General features: G+C 64.5%; 1 protein-coding gene across 4 annotated transcripts in view; it reads left to right on the top strand.

Moving 5' to 3' along the window:
• The window catches only part of NFIC (nuclear factor I C), a 65,904-nt gene that overhangs the window by 43,204 nt on the left and 7,312 nt on the right, over positions 1-15,388 (top strand). For 2 of the 4 annotated variants that reach the window (XM_059388625.1, XM_059388624.1), the window contains exons 4-10: positions 1,696-1,770; positions 2,537-2,660; positions 3,287-3,411; positions 8,005-8,130; positions 9,536-9,720; positions 10,324-10,471; positions 12,331-12,416. In XM_059388625.1, coding sequence (XP_059244608.1) covers positions 1,696-1,770; positions 2,537-2,660; positions 3,287-3,411; positions 8,005-8,130; positions 9,536-9,720; positions 10,324-10,471; positions 12,331-12,416 — 869 coding nt within the window. The remainder of the gene's footprint in view (positions 1-1,695; positions 1,771-2,536; positions 2,661-3,286; positions 3,412-8,004; positions 8,131-9,535; positions 9,721-10,323; positions 10,472-12,330; positions 12,417-15,388) is intronic. The other 2 variants (XM_059388626.1, XM_059388627.1) reach the window with 2 other exon arrangements.

Below are 15,388 nucleotides of genomic sequence, written 5' to 3' on the forward strand. Positions count from 1 at the left end.
GAAGCTGGGCACCAAGGTCAGCTCCCTGTGGCCCGTGCTGCCCCCTGGGGGCCTGGAGAAGAACTGCTCTCACCACCCCAAAAAGCTTAGAGCTCCCCACCGGCTGGTCTGGTCCCCACTCTGACCACCCTTCCTGGCTCCTTTCACTCCAGCCCTGTTGGCCTCCAACCCCAGGGCCTTTGCATGGGCCACGGGTGGGAATATCATGGCGCCCGGGGAGGCAGCAAAACAGCACGTTTAAGATCACTCCAATCATGGCAACCAACAATTGCTGTTCCGTGCCATTTCCTCGATTTTAATGCACCCGCTCCTCTTATCCACCCCTACCTGGAGGTCCTGGCAAAATGTCACCCACAGCAAGGCCTCCTGAGAGTCCTTTGTGTAAAGCAGCTCCCCTTTCCAGCAGGCCCCCCAGCCCTGCCCGCCTACCACCGCACGACACGTGGTGCCTTGGACTTCATGATCCTAAACTTATTTTTATTGTGGTTAAATTCACGTAACAGCAAATGTACACTTAGTGGCATTAAGTGCATTCGCGCTGTTGTGCAATCATCACCGTCTAGTTCCAGAACATTCCATCACCTGAAAAGCAACCCCATCCCCTCCCCCCAGCCCTCACGAACCCCCTTCCTGTCCGTGGAGGAGCCTGTTCTGGACGTGTCACACGCGTGGGCTCACACCCCATGTGGTTCCCTCCCTGAGCGTCATGGGCTTGGGGTCCATCCCCATGCGGCATGTGGGGCGCCTCACTCCTGCTCGAGGCCAAGGGATGCTCCCTGTGTGGATGGGCCACGTTTTGTGGCTCCGTTAGTATGCTGATGGATTGTTTCCAGTCGGGGCTGTCATAAACCACGGCTCTGTGCACATTTACATACAGGGTTTTGTGCCTTACTGAAGTCACGTGGTGTCCACTGCCCACACTGGACAGTGAGTCCCAGGAGAGCGGGCCACTGTAACTGCCTCGTTCCCACAGTGTCCACAGCGCCTAGCTTGGAACTGGACACTGAAGGCACTTGGTCAATGATTGTCAAGTTGAGTCCTGCCCGAGTGGACCTCTGGGGGCACAACAGGCTTCCCAGCTGTCTGAGGTCAGCCAGGCCTCCTGCCCTCTCGGAGCCAACCTGTTTCCAAACCCATAAAATGAGCCCTGGCCACCCCACACCGGAGAGGCAGGTCCCTCTTCCTCTATCATTAGGCAGAAGTGGTTCTGGGGACACTGGGGATTTTTAACTGCTGCAGGGGGACCCTCCATCCAGCCTTTGGTTCTGAGCCGCTGCTGCTGGCCTGGCTCTGGTCTGGGCGCTAGGGACACTGTGGGACCCGGGCACACAGAACATCACAGAGCTCCCAGTCTGGAGGGGGAGGGGTAAGAAGATGGGGCATCGCGTGTTGTAAGGAGTGACGGGAAGAAAGCAGTCCAGCCCCTCCTGGGCAGCTGATTTCTACGTGTAAGCCTCCCTAGGTGGCGGGGTGTGCGGCCTCCACTTCCGAGATTAGGGAGCAGAGAGGCTCAGGGATGGGCAGTGACTTGCCCAAGATCAGATCTGGACAGCAGAGCCGAGATTCGAACCCGGATCCAGCTTCTACCTCCCTCTTGCCGCGGGGCTGCAGGGGGTAGACAGGGCGACCTCTCCAGCACCTGGCGTGTCAAAGAAGGAAACAGATCCAGTGAGCCCCGTTTTCTCCCTGTTCCAGACACCACGGATTTCCAGGAGAGCTTTGTCACCTCCGGTGTGTTCAGTGTCACGGAGCTCATCCAAGTGTCCCGGAGTGAGTGTCCCCGCCCACCCTGTGCTGGGATCCGGAGGGGGAGGGACCCCCACAGGGGAGGGGCACTGGAGAAGAAGGGGCTTTGAGGGGGGGCATGGCTCTGAGAGAGAAAGGGTCCTCAGGGAGAGGCGAGGAGCCCATCACCCTGCCCCACTCCCCTGTCACCAAGCCAAGGTTCCTAGGAAGGGTGGCATCCAGGCCCTCCTAGAGCCCAAGGTCAGGGCCACAATTGTGCTCCTTCCCAGTTAACAGACTCCACATGCTGGATGGAGGGTGCTGGAAAACCTGCCCCTGTGTCCTTTCCGGGGGCCTCCCGCCCCCTCCAGGAGGAGATCCCAAAGGGCCCCATCCCCATCCCCTTCCTCTCTCTGCCTCCTGTTCCCTTACCTTCCTAATGGACCTGCTGGGGACCTACTCCTGGGACACCCCGACTGAATTCCACCCCAGGGAGTCCTGGGCACTGTCCGGCCTTCACCCTGACCGTGGTCCTCCCTGCCCATCAGCAGAGCCTGGCCTCAGGGAGCACTCGGAGGCTTGGCCCCCAGCTCTGGCTTTGCCTTGCAGCGTGCCCCCGGCCTCTCTTGCAGGCATTGCTCTTCTGATCCATAGGATAAGAACAGTTTCAGCCAAATCAGGAACCACGCCGATCAGGGAAGGGGTTCCCTTTGGGACTGGCTAGCCCCCAGATGGTTCTCGGCACCCTCCAGGGCACAGGGCAGCCCTGGACCTTGCCATCTCTCACTCTGCTCTTTCTTGCCCTCCGCAGCCCCCGTGGTGACTGGGACAGGACCCAACTTCTCCCTTGGGGAGCTCCAGGGGCACCTGGCATATGACCTGAATCCAGCCAGCACAGGCATGAGAAGAACCCTACCCAGCACTTCCTCCAGCGGGTACGTGCCTGGTCCCCGCTTTGGGGGCATTCAACGAACCCTCCCACACGCCCATCTGACCCCCCCGACGGCTCATTCCTTTCCCAGCAGTGCCTGCTTTCAAGGGCCACGTGGTAAACTCCTACTGATCCTTCAAAACCCAGCCCCAAGCGCTGCTTTCCCCAGCCCCGACGCCCCAGGCAGCGTCTCCCCCAGCTTTGAGTCCCGTGAGCCCGGCCCTTGAGAGCCCACCAGAAGGCAGACACCGGGTCTCGCTCTGCAACCTGGAGCAGGTCACACCGTCTGCGCGGGCTTCCCCATCTGTAAAATGGGACCGTGGTCCGGCCGCGAGGTTCTAGGGTCCACGGCAGGCCCCGTGACGAGCCAGGCCTCCGGGGTTTCCGTCCGCAGCCCGCTAGCTTGCCGCCTGCCCGGCCCGAGCCCCTCTCCGCCCCCGGCCGCGCGCGTCCCGTCGGCGCAATGGGCAGGTGGAGGCAGGTGGAGGCCGGTGTTCACGCGGCTCCCGCGACGTCTCGCGAGAGCACCCCGCTCGCCCGCCCTCCAGGGCCCGGAAGTCAGCGCCGCCCGCCCGGCACCCTCGGGTGGCCGCGGTAACGGGCTTGCTCTCTCCTTCCCTCACCCTTTAGGAGCAAGCGGCACAAATCGGGCTCGATGGAGGAAGACGTGGACACGAGCCCCGGCGGCGATTACTACACCTCGCCCAGCTCTCCCACGAGTAGCAGCCGCAACTGGACTGAGGACATGGAAGGAGGTGGGGCTGGCGGCGGGGGCGGAGCCGGCCTCGGCGTCGGCCTTACGGCGGCGGGGACTACATATTCCGGCAGGCACTGCGCGGGCCCCCCGGGTGCGGGAAGGCTCGGGGGGTGTGGAGCCGCGGAGCCTCCTGGGAATTGTAGTCGCGCGGGCGGTTCGCCGCTGGGAGTCCGGGCTGTCGTTCCCGAGCTCTTTGGTTCCGCTGGGACGCGGAGAGCGGAGCGTGTGCGCTGCCCGGTAAGGCTCCATCCCCGTGGGGTCCGTCTCCGCGGCTTCCGCAGTAGACTCGGCAGCGCCTCCGAGGAGCAGGCGCTGCCCCCCGGGGTCGGCCACAGACCGTCGTCAGCGGGGTCCCCTCTGCCTGGGTCCGCGTGTTCCCGGGGAGCTCGCGTCCCCGCGACAGAGTGCCGCGCCCTCGGGGCCCCGTCGCTCTTCCCCCGACGCCCTCGTGTCCGCCTGTCGCGCTGCTGCCTGCGTGGGCTCCCGCTCGGGGCGGCCCGTTCGGCTCCCCAGGGCCCCGGCGCGGCTTTCCCTGCCCGGGGGTCCCCGTCTGCGCCGCGGCTGCTCTGCAGCGCGCCGGCCTCGGGGATGGTCGCGACCTGGGGCGCAGGGCGGCCCCGCGCTTGCCTCTGCCCGGGCACGGCGTCCGTGGCGACGCGCGGAGCCTCCGCGGGCCCCGCGCCGCAGCTGTCGGAAGCCCCGCCGCGTCCCGACCCTGGCGCGTCATGGGGGCTCGCGCCACGGAGTAGCCCGGGGTCGCCGACCTGGGCGCTGGGCAGCCGCTGCGCTGAGCCTCGGTCTCCTGCTCTGCGAAATGGGGTTGTTGGTGCCTGCAGCCCCGCCCGCGGTTGTCGTGGGGGTGACGTGAGGCAGCGCATCCGGTGCCCCTAAAACGAGCCTGGCACAGCCTGCGCACCCACCAAACCCGAAGAGGGCCTTGCTTGTCTCCTGTCCCCCGCGGGCCTGCTTGTCTTTAAAACTCCGTCTATGCAGAGTGTCCGTCGCACCTGCAGGATTCCTGGAAGGCAGTTAACGTGATCGTTAGAGCAGAGAGACCGGGATTTGACATGCGGCTGGACCGCTGCCTCGCTGTGTGGGCTGTGTAACTTTGGGCAGGTGACTTGACTTCTCTGAGCCCCCCGGTTTCCTTGTGTCCCAAGTGGGATTGATGAGCTAACTGTTCTCTCCTGGAGGCGGAAGGAGGCACGTGATTAAAGCCACTTTCTTGAAGTACAGGGTAAGTGCCGGGGGCACAGTTCATTCTTTGTGTCTTTATAAAATTCTCATCTCTAGGAGTCGGTCTCTAGGACATCTGGTTGTAGCATTCGAGCCCCGAGAGTCCTTGCTCTTCGCTTGGGCCGGCTCTCAGAGCAGCTACCTAGCTTTGGGAGGATCTGCTCTTTATAGGCTCTGATTTATGGGTCAGAAAGTCTCTGTGACTCGCTCTCTCTGTGCATTCCCTGTTTCTGTCAGGTTTGCCTCTGTTAAAATCCTGCATTTAATAAGGCTTTAAGTTTGATTGTGAGAAATGAGAATTACTTTCTCTCGAAAGTGAATGTTTAGCCATCAGCAACGCTGGGACCTGTATCGTTGTGCAGGACTTGGGCTCCTGCCTTATGCTCCAGTGAATGTGGTTTTCGTTCCCACCTCATGGTCCAAGACAGCTGCCGGAGCTCCAGCCATCATGTCTGTTTTCCAGCCAGCAGGAGAGAAGAAGGGTCAAGTCTGAGCATGTCCTTGCCCTTTAAGAATAATGCTCAGAAAATGCACTTAACCTCCCTTGTTTATCTCTGTGCCCCTGAGTTGGTGGTATGGCCACACTGTGCTCCGAGGGACTAGGAGATGTCATTTTCAACAAGTATGTGCCCATCTCAAATTTAAGGGTTCTGCTACTAAGGAAGAAGGGTACTGAGGAGACCGTTAACTTCTGCCCCGCCATTTACTGCTTGGAAGCTGAGAGCACTCTTCGTTGGCTCTGATTAGCGAGACGGTCTACATATGAACATGCTGTTTAGAGGCAGAGGACAGCCTCTGTGATGTAGCCACCGCAGCCCCGAGAGGAAAAATTATAGCCTTGAGTCTGTGGATGAGAAAAAGTGAAGGGGTGGGAGTCAGAAAGCTAGCTTTCAATGCAGGAAGCACCAAAAAACCCAAAAACATTAAAAGGAAGGAAATGTTTGAGAGAGTCAGTGGAGCTTGGTCTGAACTTCCTGCATTGAGCATGAAGTGGCAGCCCTGGGGCAGGACGGGGCAGGACGGGGCGGAGCCCACACCCGCTTTGGCTGGGTACAGGGCGGGGGCGGTGGGGATGTCAGAGGGGATCTGTCCCCTCTAGCCTCTGTTGGTTGCCTCCGGTGATGGCAAACTGGCTCCCTCCTTCGGGGCCCTCAGTATAAACCCCCGCAGTGTGGGTGCCTCGGGCCCTGTGGGTGCTCCCAGCCTGGTGGGGAAGATAGATTCTCATCCTCCCCCTCCCCCTTCTGCCCTCCTCCCCCCTCCTCTGCCCCGCCTCGCTCTCCTCCCCTTCCCATCTCTTCCCCCCTCCCCCATTTTCTCCTCCTCCTGGCTTCCTCCAGCTTCCTGTCTAGACAGCCCCCAATTAGCTGCTCGTTAAGAGGGCTAAGCTGATTAGAGCACCCTCTCCCTTCCTCTGCTCTGGCCACAAGGGCAGGGCTCAGCTAACAGCCCCCCCACCCCACCACAGCATCCCTTACCTGGGCGGCAGAGGCCTGGGAGTGGGGGAGGGATCCTGTCCCCCCTGCCCCCGGCAGCAGCCCCACAGCCCCACCTCTCAGGCCTTTGCCCTGTCTGTGCCCAGGTTAGGAGTGCCTTTCCTCCTCCTGGCCACCCCCTCCCGAGGCCTTCCCTGATGACGCACCTCTGAGGGCCAGAAAGGGGCACCCTCCAGACTGCTTGGTTCCTGCTGCTCCTGGGGCCGTCCTGCCAGGGGCATCCCCCCCCCCCCCACATACAGTTATGGTACTGGGTGAGGCAGGCGACTCCCTGCTCTCTCTGTCACGTGGGGGGGGGCTTCCCTCCTCTCATGGAGCTGCGGCAGGGGCAGGAGGGGTGCAGGGCGTGGCTGGTGGAGGTCGGAGTCAGTTCCACCGCTTCTCCGCTTGGTGGCCTTGAGCCAGGGTCCCCATCTGTGGAGTGAGAGTGACTCCTGGGAGCCCTGTCCCGGGCTGCTGGGAGCGGTACCAGATGTGCCCTGCCCACTCTACCCCCAGGGACCCCAGGCCGACATCAGGACAGGGCTGTCGCTGCTCCAGCTCTGGGAAGGGGCTCCTGGCTCCGAGGTGTTGGGGCTGGGGACACTGCTCAACGCCCCCTTGGCCCCTCCCAGAGAGTGACGGTGATGGGGCCAGCTGATGGCTGTTCGGGGCAGAGCGGTTCCCTGGGAAATCGTGGCTGCCCAGCATCCAGGCCCAGCATCCAGGCCCACCGACGCAGGTCCCGGGGCTCACGCGCTCCCCGCACCGCGTGCGTGCCGGTCTAGTGAGCGGGGTTGTAACAGCGGAACCTCCGGGCTGCCCCCGTGGCTGTGGAGGGGGGTGCTGGTTCCCAGAGCTGGTCACCACCAGCATGGCTGTGGGAGGGACCACGAGAGGCAGGACCCCACAGCGTGGCCAAGGGAGCACAGCGCAGGAGGGGGCTGGGGGGCCTGTGTGACCGGATATCCTGGAAACTGAGTGGCTCCCGCCAGGGCGACTCGGCCCGGGGACCCAGGGTGTGCTTGCCACACTGTGGGGGCTGCTGGGGGGTGGCCAGGATGCTGTCTGGCCTGCAGCAGGCGGGAAGGCCCCCCCCCCCGATGGCCGGCCCGCAGTGCTCGGTGGGAGGGAAGGCGCACCCCAACGGGCCTGAGTCCACTCTGGGTCTCTGTGGGTACATGTCACTCTGGGTAATATTCTTAAAAATCATTTCTGAGCAGAGCTGTCTGCAGACCCTGCCCCTCGAGATTCTGGCCGCAGGGGTGGAGCCGGGCCTGGGACTCTGCCCTTAGCACCTTCCACCGACACATCTGGGCGATGGCAGGGGTGGGGGCGCAGGGGGCTCGCCTGTTTCTGGAGGGCCCCCGGGGGCCCTGGGGAGACGGTGAGGCCCCTGGGCTGGGGCTGCAGGCCGGGCGGGTGCCAGGCCCTGGTCTGACAGCTGTCGTGCCCCGCCTCCCTTGCCCCTCACGATGGCCCCACAGGAAATTCTGTCCTCACCGCAGCAAGGATGAGGTCCGCACGCGTCCTGCCGGCTCACCTCTGCCAGGCGGACCTTCCCGAGGGACCCTGTGGCCTTCTGTCCAGGGCCCTGGTGGCCCAGGGGGTCGGGGCAGCCCTGAGCGGACCTGCCTGTGTCCAGGAGAGAAGGCGGGGGCCAGGCCTGATGTCCTCAGCCCTCCATGGGCCCCAGGCGCCTCGCTCCATGGCCCACGTGACCCTGGGCGACCACCCCCTCTGTGCTCGGAGCCCCAGTTTCCCGCCCCCCGCCCCCGGACAGTGGGCTCCCGGGCCCTCGCCCCCCGGGGTGCTGGGAGAAGGAAGGGCTGGGCTCTGGCTGCCTGCGGCCCTGTGACCTTCGGACTCCCCCCACGCAGGCATCTCGTCGCCGGTAAAGAAGACGGAGATGGACAAGTCACCTTTCCACAGCCCGTCTCCCCAGGACTCCCCTCGCCTCTCCAGCTTCACCCAGCACCACCGGCCTGTCATCGCCGTGCACAGCGGTGAGCACGCGGCGGTCCCTCCGACCAGGTCCCTCTCGGCCAGGGACGCCCCTCGGGCCCTCTGAACATGAGTCCTATGGCCGTCGCCTCCCGGCCAGACAAGAACACCTGGACGTGCCATGGTTCGGGGCGCCTGGCCCTGATCGCCTCTCGGGCCTCAGTGTCCCCGTCTGTACCAGAAGGGGCTCTGGGCTGGGCTGGCCCCTCCGCCTGCTCGTCTTATCTTACGCTCAGCCCGCAGAGGGTCGGGAGATCCCAGAAGGGGGTGGACACAGGCCAGGCCACGTGGAGGCCACCCAGGGGGTACAGGGGACTGTGTTTAGGACCAAATGAGCTAGATCGAGGGCTTGAATGTCGCCGGGGAGCCGGTTTTCACGATGATGATGCTCTGGTGCCCCACGAGGGCAGACGCGCACGCGGGTTCTGGGGCTGCCTGGCCGCGTCCACCCGTGGACACGCCGTCTGAGGCGGCTCCCAGGCGGTGGTGGGCAGAGCCCAGGAGCTGCAGGAGGACCTGGGGCCCGAGAAGCCAGACGTCCACCCTGTTCACTGGCAGCGGGAGAGAGGAGGGGAGCGAGTGGTCATGGAAGCAGGGCTGCTGTTGGGGGGATGGAAATGTTCTAGAAAGAGAGCGAACATACGAGGAGTTACCGGGTGGTTTAGAAGAAGGAAAGGAAGCAAGTCCGACGCAGGCCCGTTGCTCACCGCGAGCAGGAGCGAGGCACCCTCTCACGGGCGGACCCCGAGCCTACGACGCTTGGGGAGGGAACCAGACACTGAAGGCCATACCGCACGGGGTGTGAGTCCACGCGTGTGACACGCCCAGACCAGGCTCCTCCATGGACGGGAAGGGGGCCGGTGGGGACTCGTGGTTGTTGGGGAGGGGACGGGGGTGACCGCTGATGGGGACAGGGTTGCTTTTCAGGATGATAAGAGTGTCCTAAAAGGAGCTGTCATACTGGTTGCCCAGAGAATGTGCTAGAAACCAGTACACGGTCTACAGAGAGCGGGCTGAGCCCTGGGGTGGGCTGTGGGGCAGCCCTGGGTCTGCCACCTGCCGGCTACTTGGTCTGGGACAGGGAACATAACCTCAGAGAGCCTCCATGTCCTGTCTTAAAACCAGACGGAACCGAGGCGCCTGGGGGGCTCCATTGGTTCAGTGTCCGACTCTCGACCTCAGTTCAGGGTCGTGAGTTCAAGCCCCACGTGGGGCTCCATGCTGGGTGTGGAATCTGCTTTAAAAAATGGTGACACCAGAAACCCCTGGGCGTATGGTAGAGCTGCTCAAGCTTGAGCGCGTGAAGCCGGGACTTGCTTTGTTGGGGGCTCGTGGCTGCAGACCCAGTCGCAGAGAGACCGTGTCCGCAGCCCCAGCCTGCACTGACCGCCCTCCCGCTCTCCGCAGGGATCGCCCGGAGCCCTCACCCGTCCTCTGCCCTGCACTTCCCCACGACCTCCATCCTGCCCCAGACGGCCTCCACCTACTTCCCGCACACGGCCATCCGCTACCCGCCTCACCTCAACCCCCAGGACCCGCTCAAAGATCTCGTGTCGCTGGCCTGTGACCCAGCCAGCCAGCAGCCTGGACCGGTGAGTCTGGGGGGCTTGGGCCTCCCCTCTGCCCCACGGGGCCACCTGCCCACACGGGGCTCCAGGGGACCTCCCCGGGGGGCCCTCCGTCAGGCAGCCCCCGTCTTAAATGGTTTCGTGGACGGCGGGGCCGCGTTGCCCTACCTGAAGTGCCGGGAGCCGGGCCAGGTCAGCACAAAGGCCGTTCCAGGTGCCGGAATGGACAGCACACAGTTTGCCCCCCAAGTCACACACGGTCTGGGGCCTCGGCGCAGGCCCATCTTCTCCAGACTAGCTTTCGGGGTTCAGAGCCCTCTGCATTTTGGAGCTGTGGGCGAGGTGGACAAGGGGAGTGTACAGCCCCACCCGTGGGGTCAGACCCCGGTCAGGTCTAGGTGGCGTCTCGTGGAAGGAACAGATGGGTGAAGAGTGGCTTCAGGAGGAGACACAGGGTCCCAGGATGCTTCTAGAAGCCTACGGGGCCAGGCGAGGGGGCGGCAGCGGTACCCACCAAACTCGCCCAGTCACGCCAAGCCCGGCCCTCCCCCGGCAGGGCCATCGCTGGCCGCCCGAGGCAGAGGGGGCGCCCGCCGCCTTAACCACCTGTCTCTCTGTTCCTCCCAGTTAAATGGAAGTGGTCAGCTCAAAATGTCCAGTCACTGCCTTTCTGCTCAGATGCTGGTACCCCCGCCCCCTGGGCTCCCGCGGCTGGCGCTCCCCCCCGCCACCAAACCCACCTCCGAGGGAGGAAGCACGTCGCCGACCTCGCCCTGTAAGCACTCGGGAAGCGGTGCCCGTGGCAGGGCGGGCGTCCCTGAGGGGCCCCCTCCTCCCCCCTCCCCGACTGCTGGGGTCAGGGGTTCGGGCCCGGCCCGCGGGGTACCGGTGAGTTTGGTGGGTCCCCGGATAGAGGCCCCGGGGGCCATGTGGTTGGGCCCACTTGGGGCCAAGGCAGCCCTAGGGAATGGCAGGAGAGGACCAGAGGGGCGTCTGGGGTCCCTGCGTGCCCGCTCCCGGCCCCTCCGCCCTCCTCTGCGCAGCAGGCAGGTGGCAGTAGGTAACGATCTCGGACTGGTGGCCTTGGGGGCAGTGGTGGCCCCCAGATGCCCTTTGTTGGTGGAAAAGGAAAGTTTGTTGTTGTCTTAGAGTCAGGACAGTTCACGTGAATATTTCAGAGTTGCGGGTTCTCAACAGAAAAAATGCAGCCCCGACGGGCTCCGTTCCTGCTGGTGACCCAGGCTGGGCCACGCCTCTGGATGGGATAGTCCCCACCTGTCCACCTGACCTTAGAAGGCCTTGAGTTTGACTGCCTCGCCTTCTAGAACTTTCCGTCCTTTGGATGTGGTTCCAGATGACCATTTGCTGGTCCTCCTGCACCCCCCAGGCCGGGGCTGCTCCAGGCTGGGAAGTGGCTCCGAAAATCACAGTCCTGGAGTCCACCCCCATCAGGAGTGGCTCTCCCTGAACCCCCGTGCAGGCTCAGGGGGGCCATGCACGCTCCTCCGCGCTGCCTACCCGGGCCGCCCCGCCACGCCGTCTCAGTTGTGTCCCAAGCAGGTGATCTCCGAAACCCCAGACCTCTCAGTCTGCCCGTCACACTCCGAGCATCTCTCTCACCACACCTGGCTGGGGTAAGGGGGGCCCCGCAGGCGCGCCCCTGTCCCCACCATCCGGGGCCAGCCAGGACCCAGGGCAGCTGCAGGAGTGGAAGGGCTTTCTCTGTGCCAGATGTGGCGTAGGCGCCGGGTTTTAATCCCGTCACTGAAGCTCAGTCCCCGTGTGTCTTCACGGAAACGTCCTTGCCCTCTGAGCCTCCTGTTTTCTCAAGACGTAAAATAGCGAGGTCGCAGGGTACCCAGTCGGCTGGCGGGGAGCGAGGGGAGGAGCGAGACCGGGGACAACATTCAGCGCCATGCCAGGCGGGGAGCAGAGGGTACTGGCCCAGGTACCCCCTGGCCTGACCACTCTCATCTGTAAAACGGGACCAGCCGTCACGCTCGCTGGGTAGAGGCCTCTGCAGGTCCACAGGACCGGGCCGTGAACTCCCTCTTCTCCTTCCGCACCCGGCTCTAGGGGCACAGGCAGCTTGGCCGATCCCACGCAGGGACCCTCCCGCCACCCTGGGCCCAGCCTGTCCCAGGCCCCCAACCTCCCCGGCAGCCTCGGGCTGAGAATTATTCCCTCAGCAGCGGCACGTAGCTGGGGGGGAAGAAGACACAACTCTAAACGTGAGCGTAACTAGAAACGCGTGTGCGCGTGTGCCGCAAACACCCAGCCTTGCCCGTGCGGCCTCCGAGAGGAGGAGGAGTCAGTGACGCACCCTCCGTGACGCACGCGCCCCGCTCGGGGTGCAGGCCGCGGGAGCAGACGGCCCTGAGTCACGCACGGTCGGTCTCTGGTTCTGGATCTCATCTCGCGCCTTCCATCAGCAGATGCCCCGCCTGCAGGACCCCAGGGCCCGGCACTGTGGGCTCTCCGGGGCGCCCGGAGCGGCCGGGGAGGGCGGCAGGTTTGGAGACGCCGGGTGTGGGGTGTGGAGGCCGGCTGTGTGACCCTGGGCAGCGGCCACTCTCTCTGGGTGCTCCCGCACAGCCCCCTTTGCTAACGGGCTCTCGGTCTCTCTCCCCGCAGCCTACTCTACGCCCGGCACGTCCCCTGCAAACCGTTCCTTTGTGGGATTAGGACCAAGGGATCCAGCGGGCATTTATCAGGCACAGGTAGGGGCCGAGAGGCCGGCTGGGGGGGTGCGGGGCGGGGCAGGGCAGAGGGCCCCGCCTGGGGGCGCAGGGAGAGGCCGGCCTGCTGGTCCCACGCCACTCCGGCTGTAACCCTGGCACAGTAGCCGTTGTGCGTGGTAGGGGGTCCAGCTGCCCGTACCCTCCCAGGGCCTCGAGCCCGCGCCCGGGGACGTGGTACAGCCTCCAGCCCCGCTTGCCGCTTCCCAACGGGGAGACCCTCATGGCCAAGCTGCCACGAGGCCGGGGCTGGTACCACCCCAGGCCCATTTGTACAGATGGGAAGACTGAGGCCCGCAGAGGCGAGGGGATCTGCCCAGGATCACACAGCACGTCCGCCCAAGCTTGCAGCCCCCAGCCTTCGTCCCCTTCCGTGCTGCTGGCCAGAGGGGGCATGAGAAAGAGGGACCGAGGGTAGCCGCGGACTCGAGGACTCCGGCGGCAGCCAGGGAAATGGAGGCAGACGGGGGATGGGGCCCCCCAGTAGAGACCGCGCCCGGGGCCGCGGTCTCTGATGTGCAGAGGGGGGCTGAGGCTGAGTGTGCCCCAGGGGGCCGAGTGTGCCGCAGGGTGGGGGGGGGGGGAGCGGAAGACCAGACCAGGGGCCTCAGAGAGGAAGAGCGAGTTGCCTGAGGCCACGCAGGAGGGGAGAGCAGAGCCCTGATGGGTCCAGAGCTAAGATGCGTGGCTCTCAGCTTCCGGGGTATGGGGTCTGGGGTCTGAGTCCGCGCCGCTGCTGGCTGGCCATCTGTTGGCAGGTGGTGCCCGGGGGTGGGGTCTGGAGCCCGGAGTCCCTGCTTCCCAGTATGTGTCGGGGAGGGTGTGGGAGGTTGTCAGCCAGGCGCTGCAGGACCCCAATGCCCGGATCTGCAGAGCGAGCAGCCCGGGGCTCCCCAGCATCTCCAGATTGCCGGGGTCGCAGAGCCTGTGTGTTTGTGGGCCCCGAGGCCGCATGTGGTCCCTCCAGTCCTGGGGGAGGGTTTCCTGCCACAGGGCATGGGCAGGGGTTAGGAAGGAGGTGGAGAAGTGGCTTCGACCTGTCCTTAGCTAAGACAGAATCAGCTGGGGACCCTCCCGGGCCGACCAGGCGGCTGCTGGCAGCTGGCAGTGGCTAGAGTGTACGGGGGAGCTGTCGCCTGCCCTCCCTGCCAGGGCCTCAGCAGTGATGCTGGGGTCGGGAGGCCGGGGCTCACACCTGGCTCTGCTTTACCCACTCTGAACCTCTGTCTTATTCTCTGGCCTCAGACACCTCCCAGGGAGCGCTCCTTCAGGACCAGTTTTCTTTAGAAAGGGCACCCGGGGGCAAAGACGGCCCCACATACCCTTGCTCCCTCCGAATATTGAGTACTCTGCCTCGGCAGAGCTCTGGCTAGGATCCAGACAGGGACCCCTTGGTCAGGGGCCCTCAGCAAGCTGGGGTGACTCCAGGACTCCGCACATTGGGTTTTGGGGACCCCGTGGCCACCCTCTGTCAGTCCCAGCATGGACACCCCCACTCCCCAGGGCTCCGGAGCCCGTGGTTCCTCACCTGCCCCCAGTTAGAGGCTGGGAATGTCCCATCTGCTTCGGAAACCGAAGTGGCTGGGGGACGCCTTGCCTGCTTAACTCTTCTCCGGGCTCCCAACCCCCCACCTCCCCATGCTCAACCTCTGCCTTCCAGCAGATATTCTGGAAGAGGAGGGAAACCGAGGCAGGCCAGGGCATACTTTGGTTCTCTGCTTCTCGTGGCTGCCCCTTGGCCAGCGGGCCCCAGCTGGTGTGGAGGAAGCTCAGGAAGAGGCACCTCGCGCCCTGCCTGGGAAGGGAGGGATTGGAGCCGCTACAAAGGCTGGCCAGCAGGAGAGCAGGACAGGGGTGCCCAGGCAGGGGCTTGGCACTGACAAAGGCTGGAAATGCTACAGAAACATCCTGAAGGTGGGCTTCGTCCTCAGGGCCGTGGGGAGCCGTGGAGGGATTTTAAGTGAGGGAGGGGCACAGCTGGGTCTGGAAATGAGAAAGAACTTTCTGGGGCTGGTGTGGCTGGAGCCCCCAGGACATGGAAGGGAGATGCCAGCTGGGTGAGAGGCTCCCGAGGGGTCTGGGCTGTGGGCAAGGTGAGGCCCCAACCTGGGTGAGCGGGGACTGCCACTCCCGGGGAGCCCCTGCCGTCAGCTGCACCCCTGGTCCCTGGACTAAGGGTGCCCCAGTTCCCTAGTGGGTCAGGCGCCTGCTCCCTGCCCCCTGCAGACCCTTAAGGGAAGGGAGCAGACCGTGAGACCTGCTGCCCGCTCCTGGAGCCCTGATGCAAAGGGCTCTTAGCTTCGAGGCCTCTCATTTCGGACCCAGTCAGCACTTCTGCCTCCGCCATCATTATTCCTGGGACGGACCGTGGCTTTCCTGTCCTCCGCCAGCCCCCAGCTCCGCCCCCCCAGCCTCCAGCAGCTTCCCCCACACACCTGTCCATCTTCTGTCTTCCTCTCCCCCCACATCAGTGCCCTCCCCCAGCCAATGTCCTCTTCCCCATCAACAGCCCCTCCCTCAACAGTGCCCCTCCCCCACCACCGTCCCCCTCCCCAGCATCGCCTCTACACCCCGTTAATTTCCCTTCCCAGACTAGTACCCCTCCCCCGATCAACATCCCCTTCTCCACATCCGTGCCTCTCCCCCTTGGTCAGTTACCTGCCTTCTTCATCTCCCCCCACCAGCCCCCCCAAGTCCTGAGCCGTCCATCACTTTGGTCCCCAGACTGGGGCTCCATGGGCCCATACACCCCCACCCACTCTCCGCTGTGATGGGGACCCCCCCCGGGGGCCCTGCTGACATGTTGTACCAGGATCCTTTCTGCCCAAAAGCACACGACTCCCACCCAGCAGACGAGTAAGCCGGGACCAGAGGGGCTAAGCCACATGCTGGAGGCACACTGGTGGCTCCAGCCAGGCCGGGGGGGGGGCCCAGAGCTGGGACCTCACCAACCA

Source organism: Mustela nigripes, chromosome 2 (assembly GCF_022355385.1).
Source record: "Mustela nigripes isolate SB6536 chromosome 2, MUSNIG.SB6536, whole genome shotgun sequence".
NCBI lineage: Eukaryota > Metazoa > Chordata > Mammalia > Carnivora > Mustelidae > Mustela > Mustela nigripes.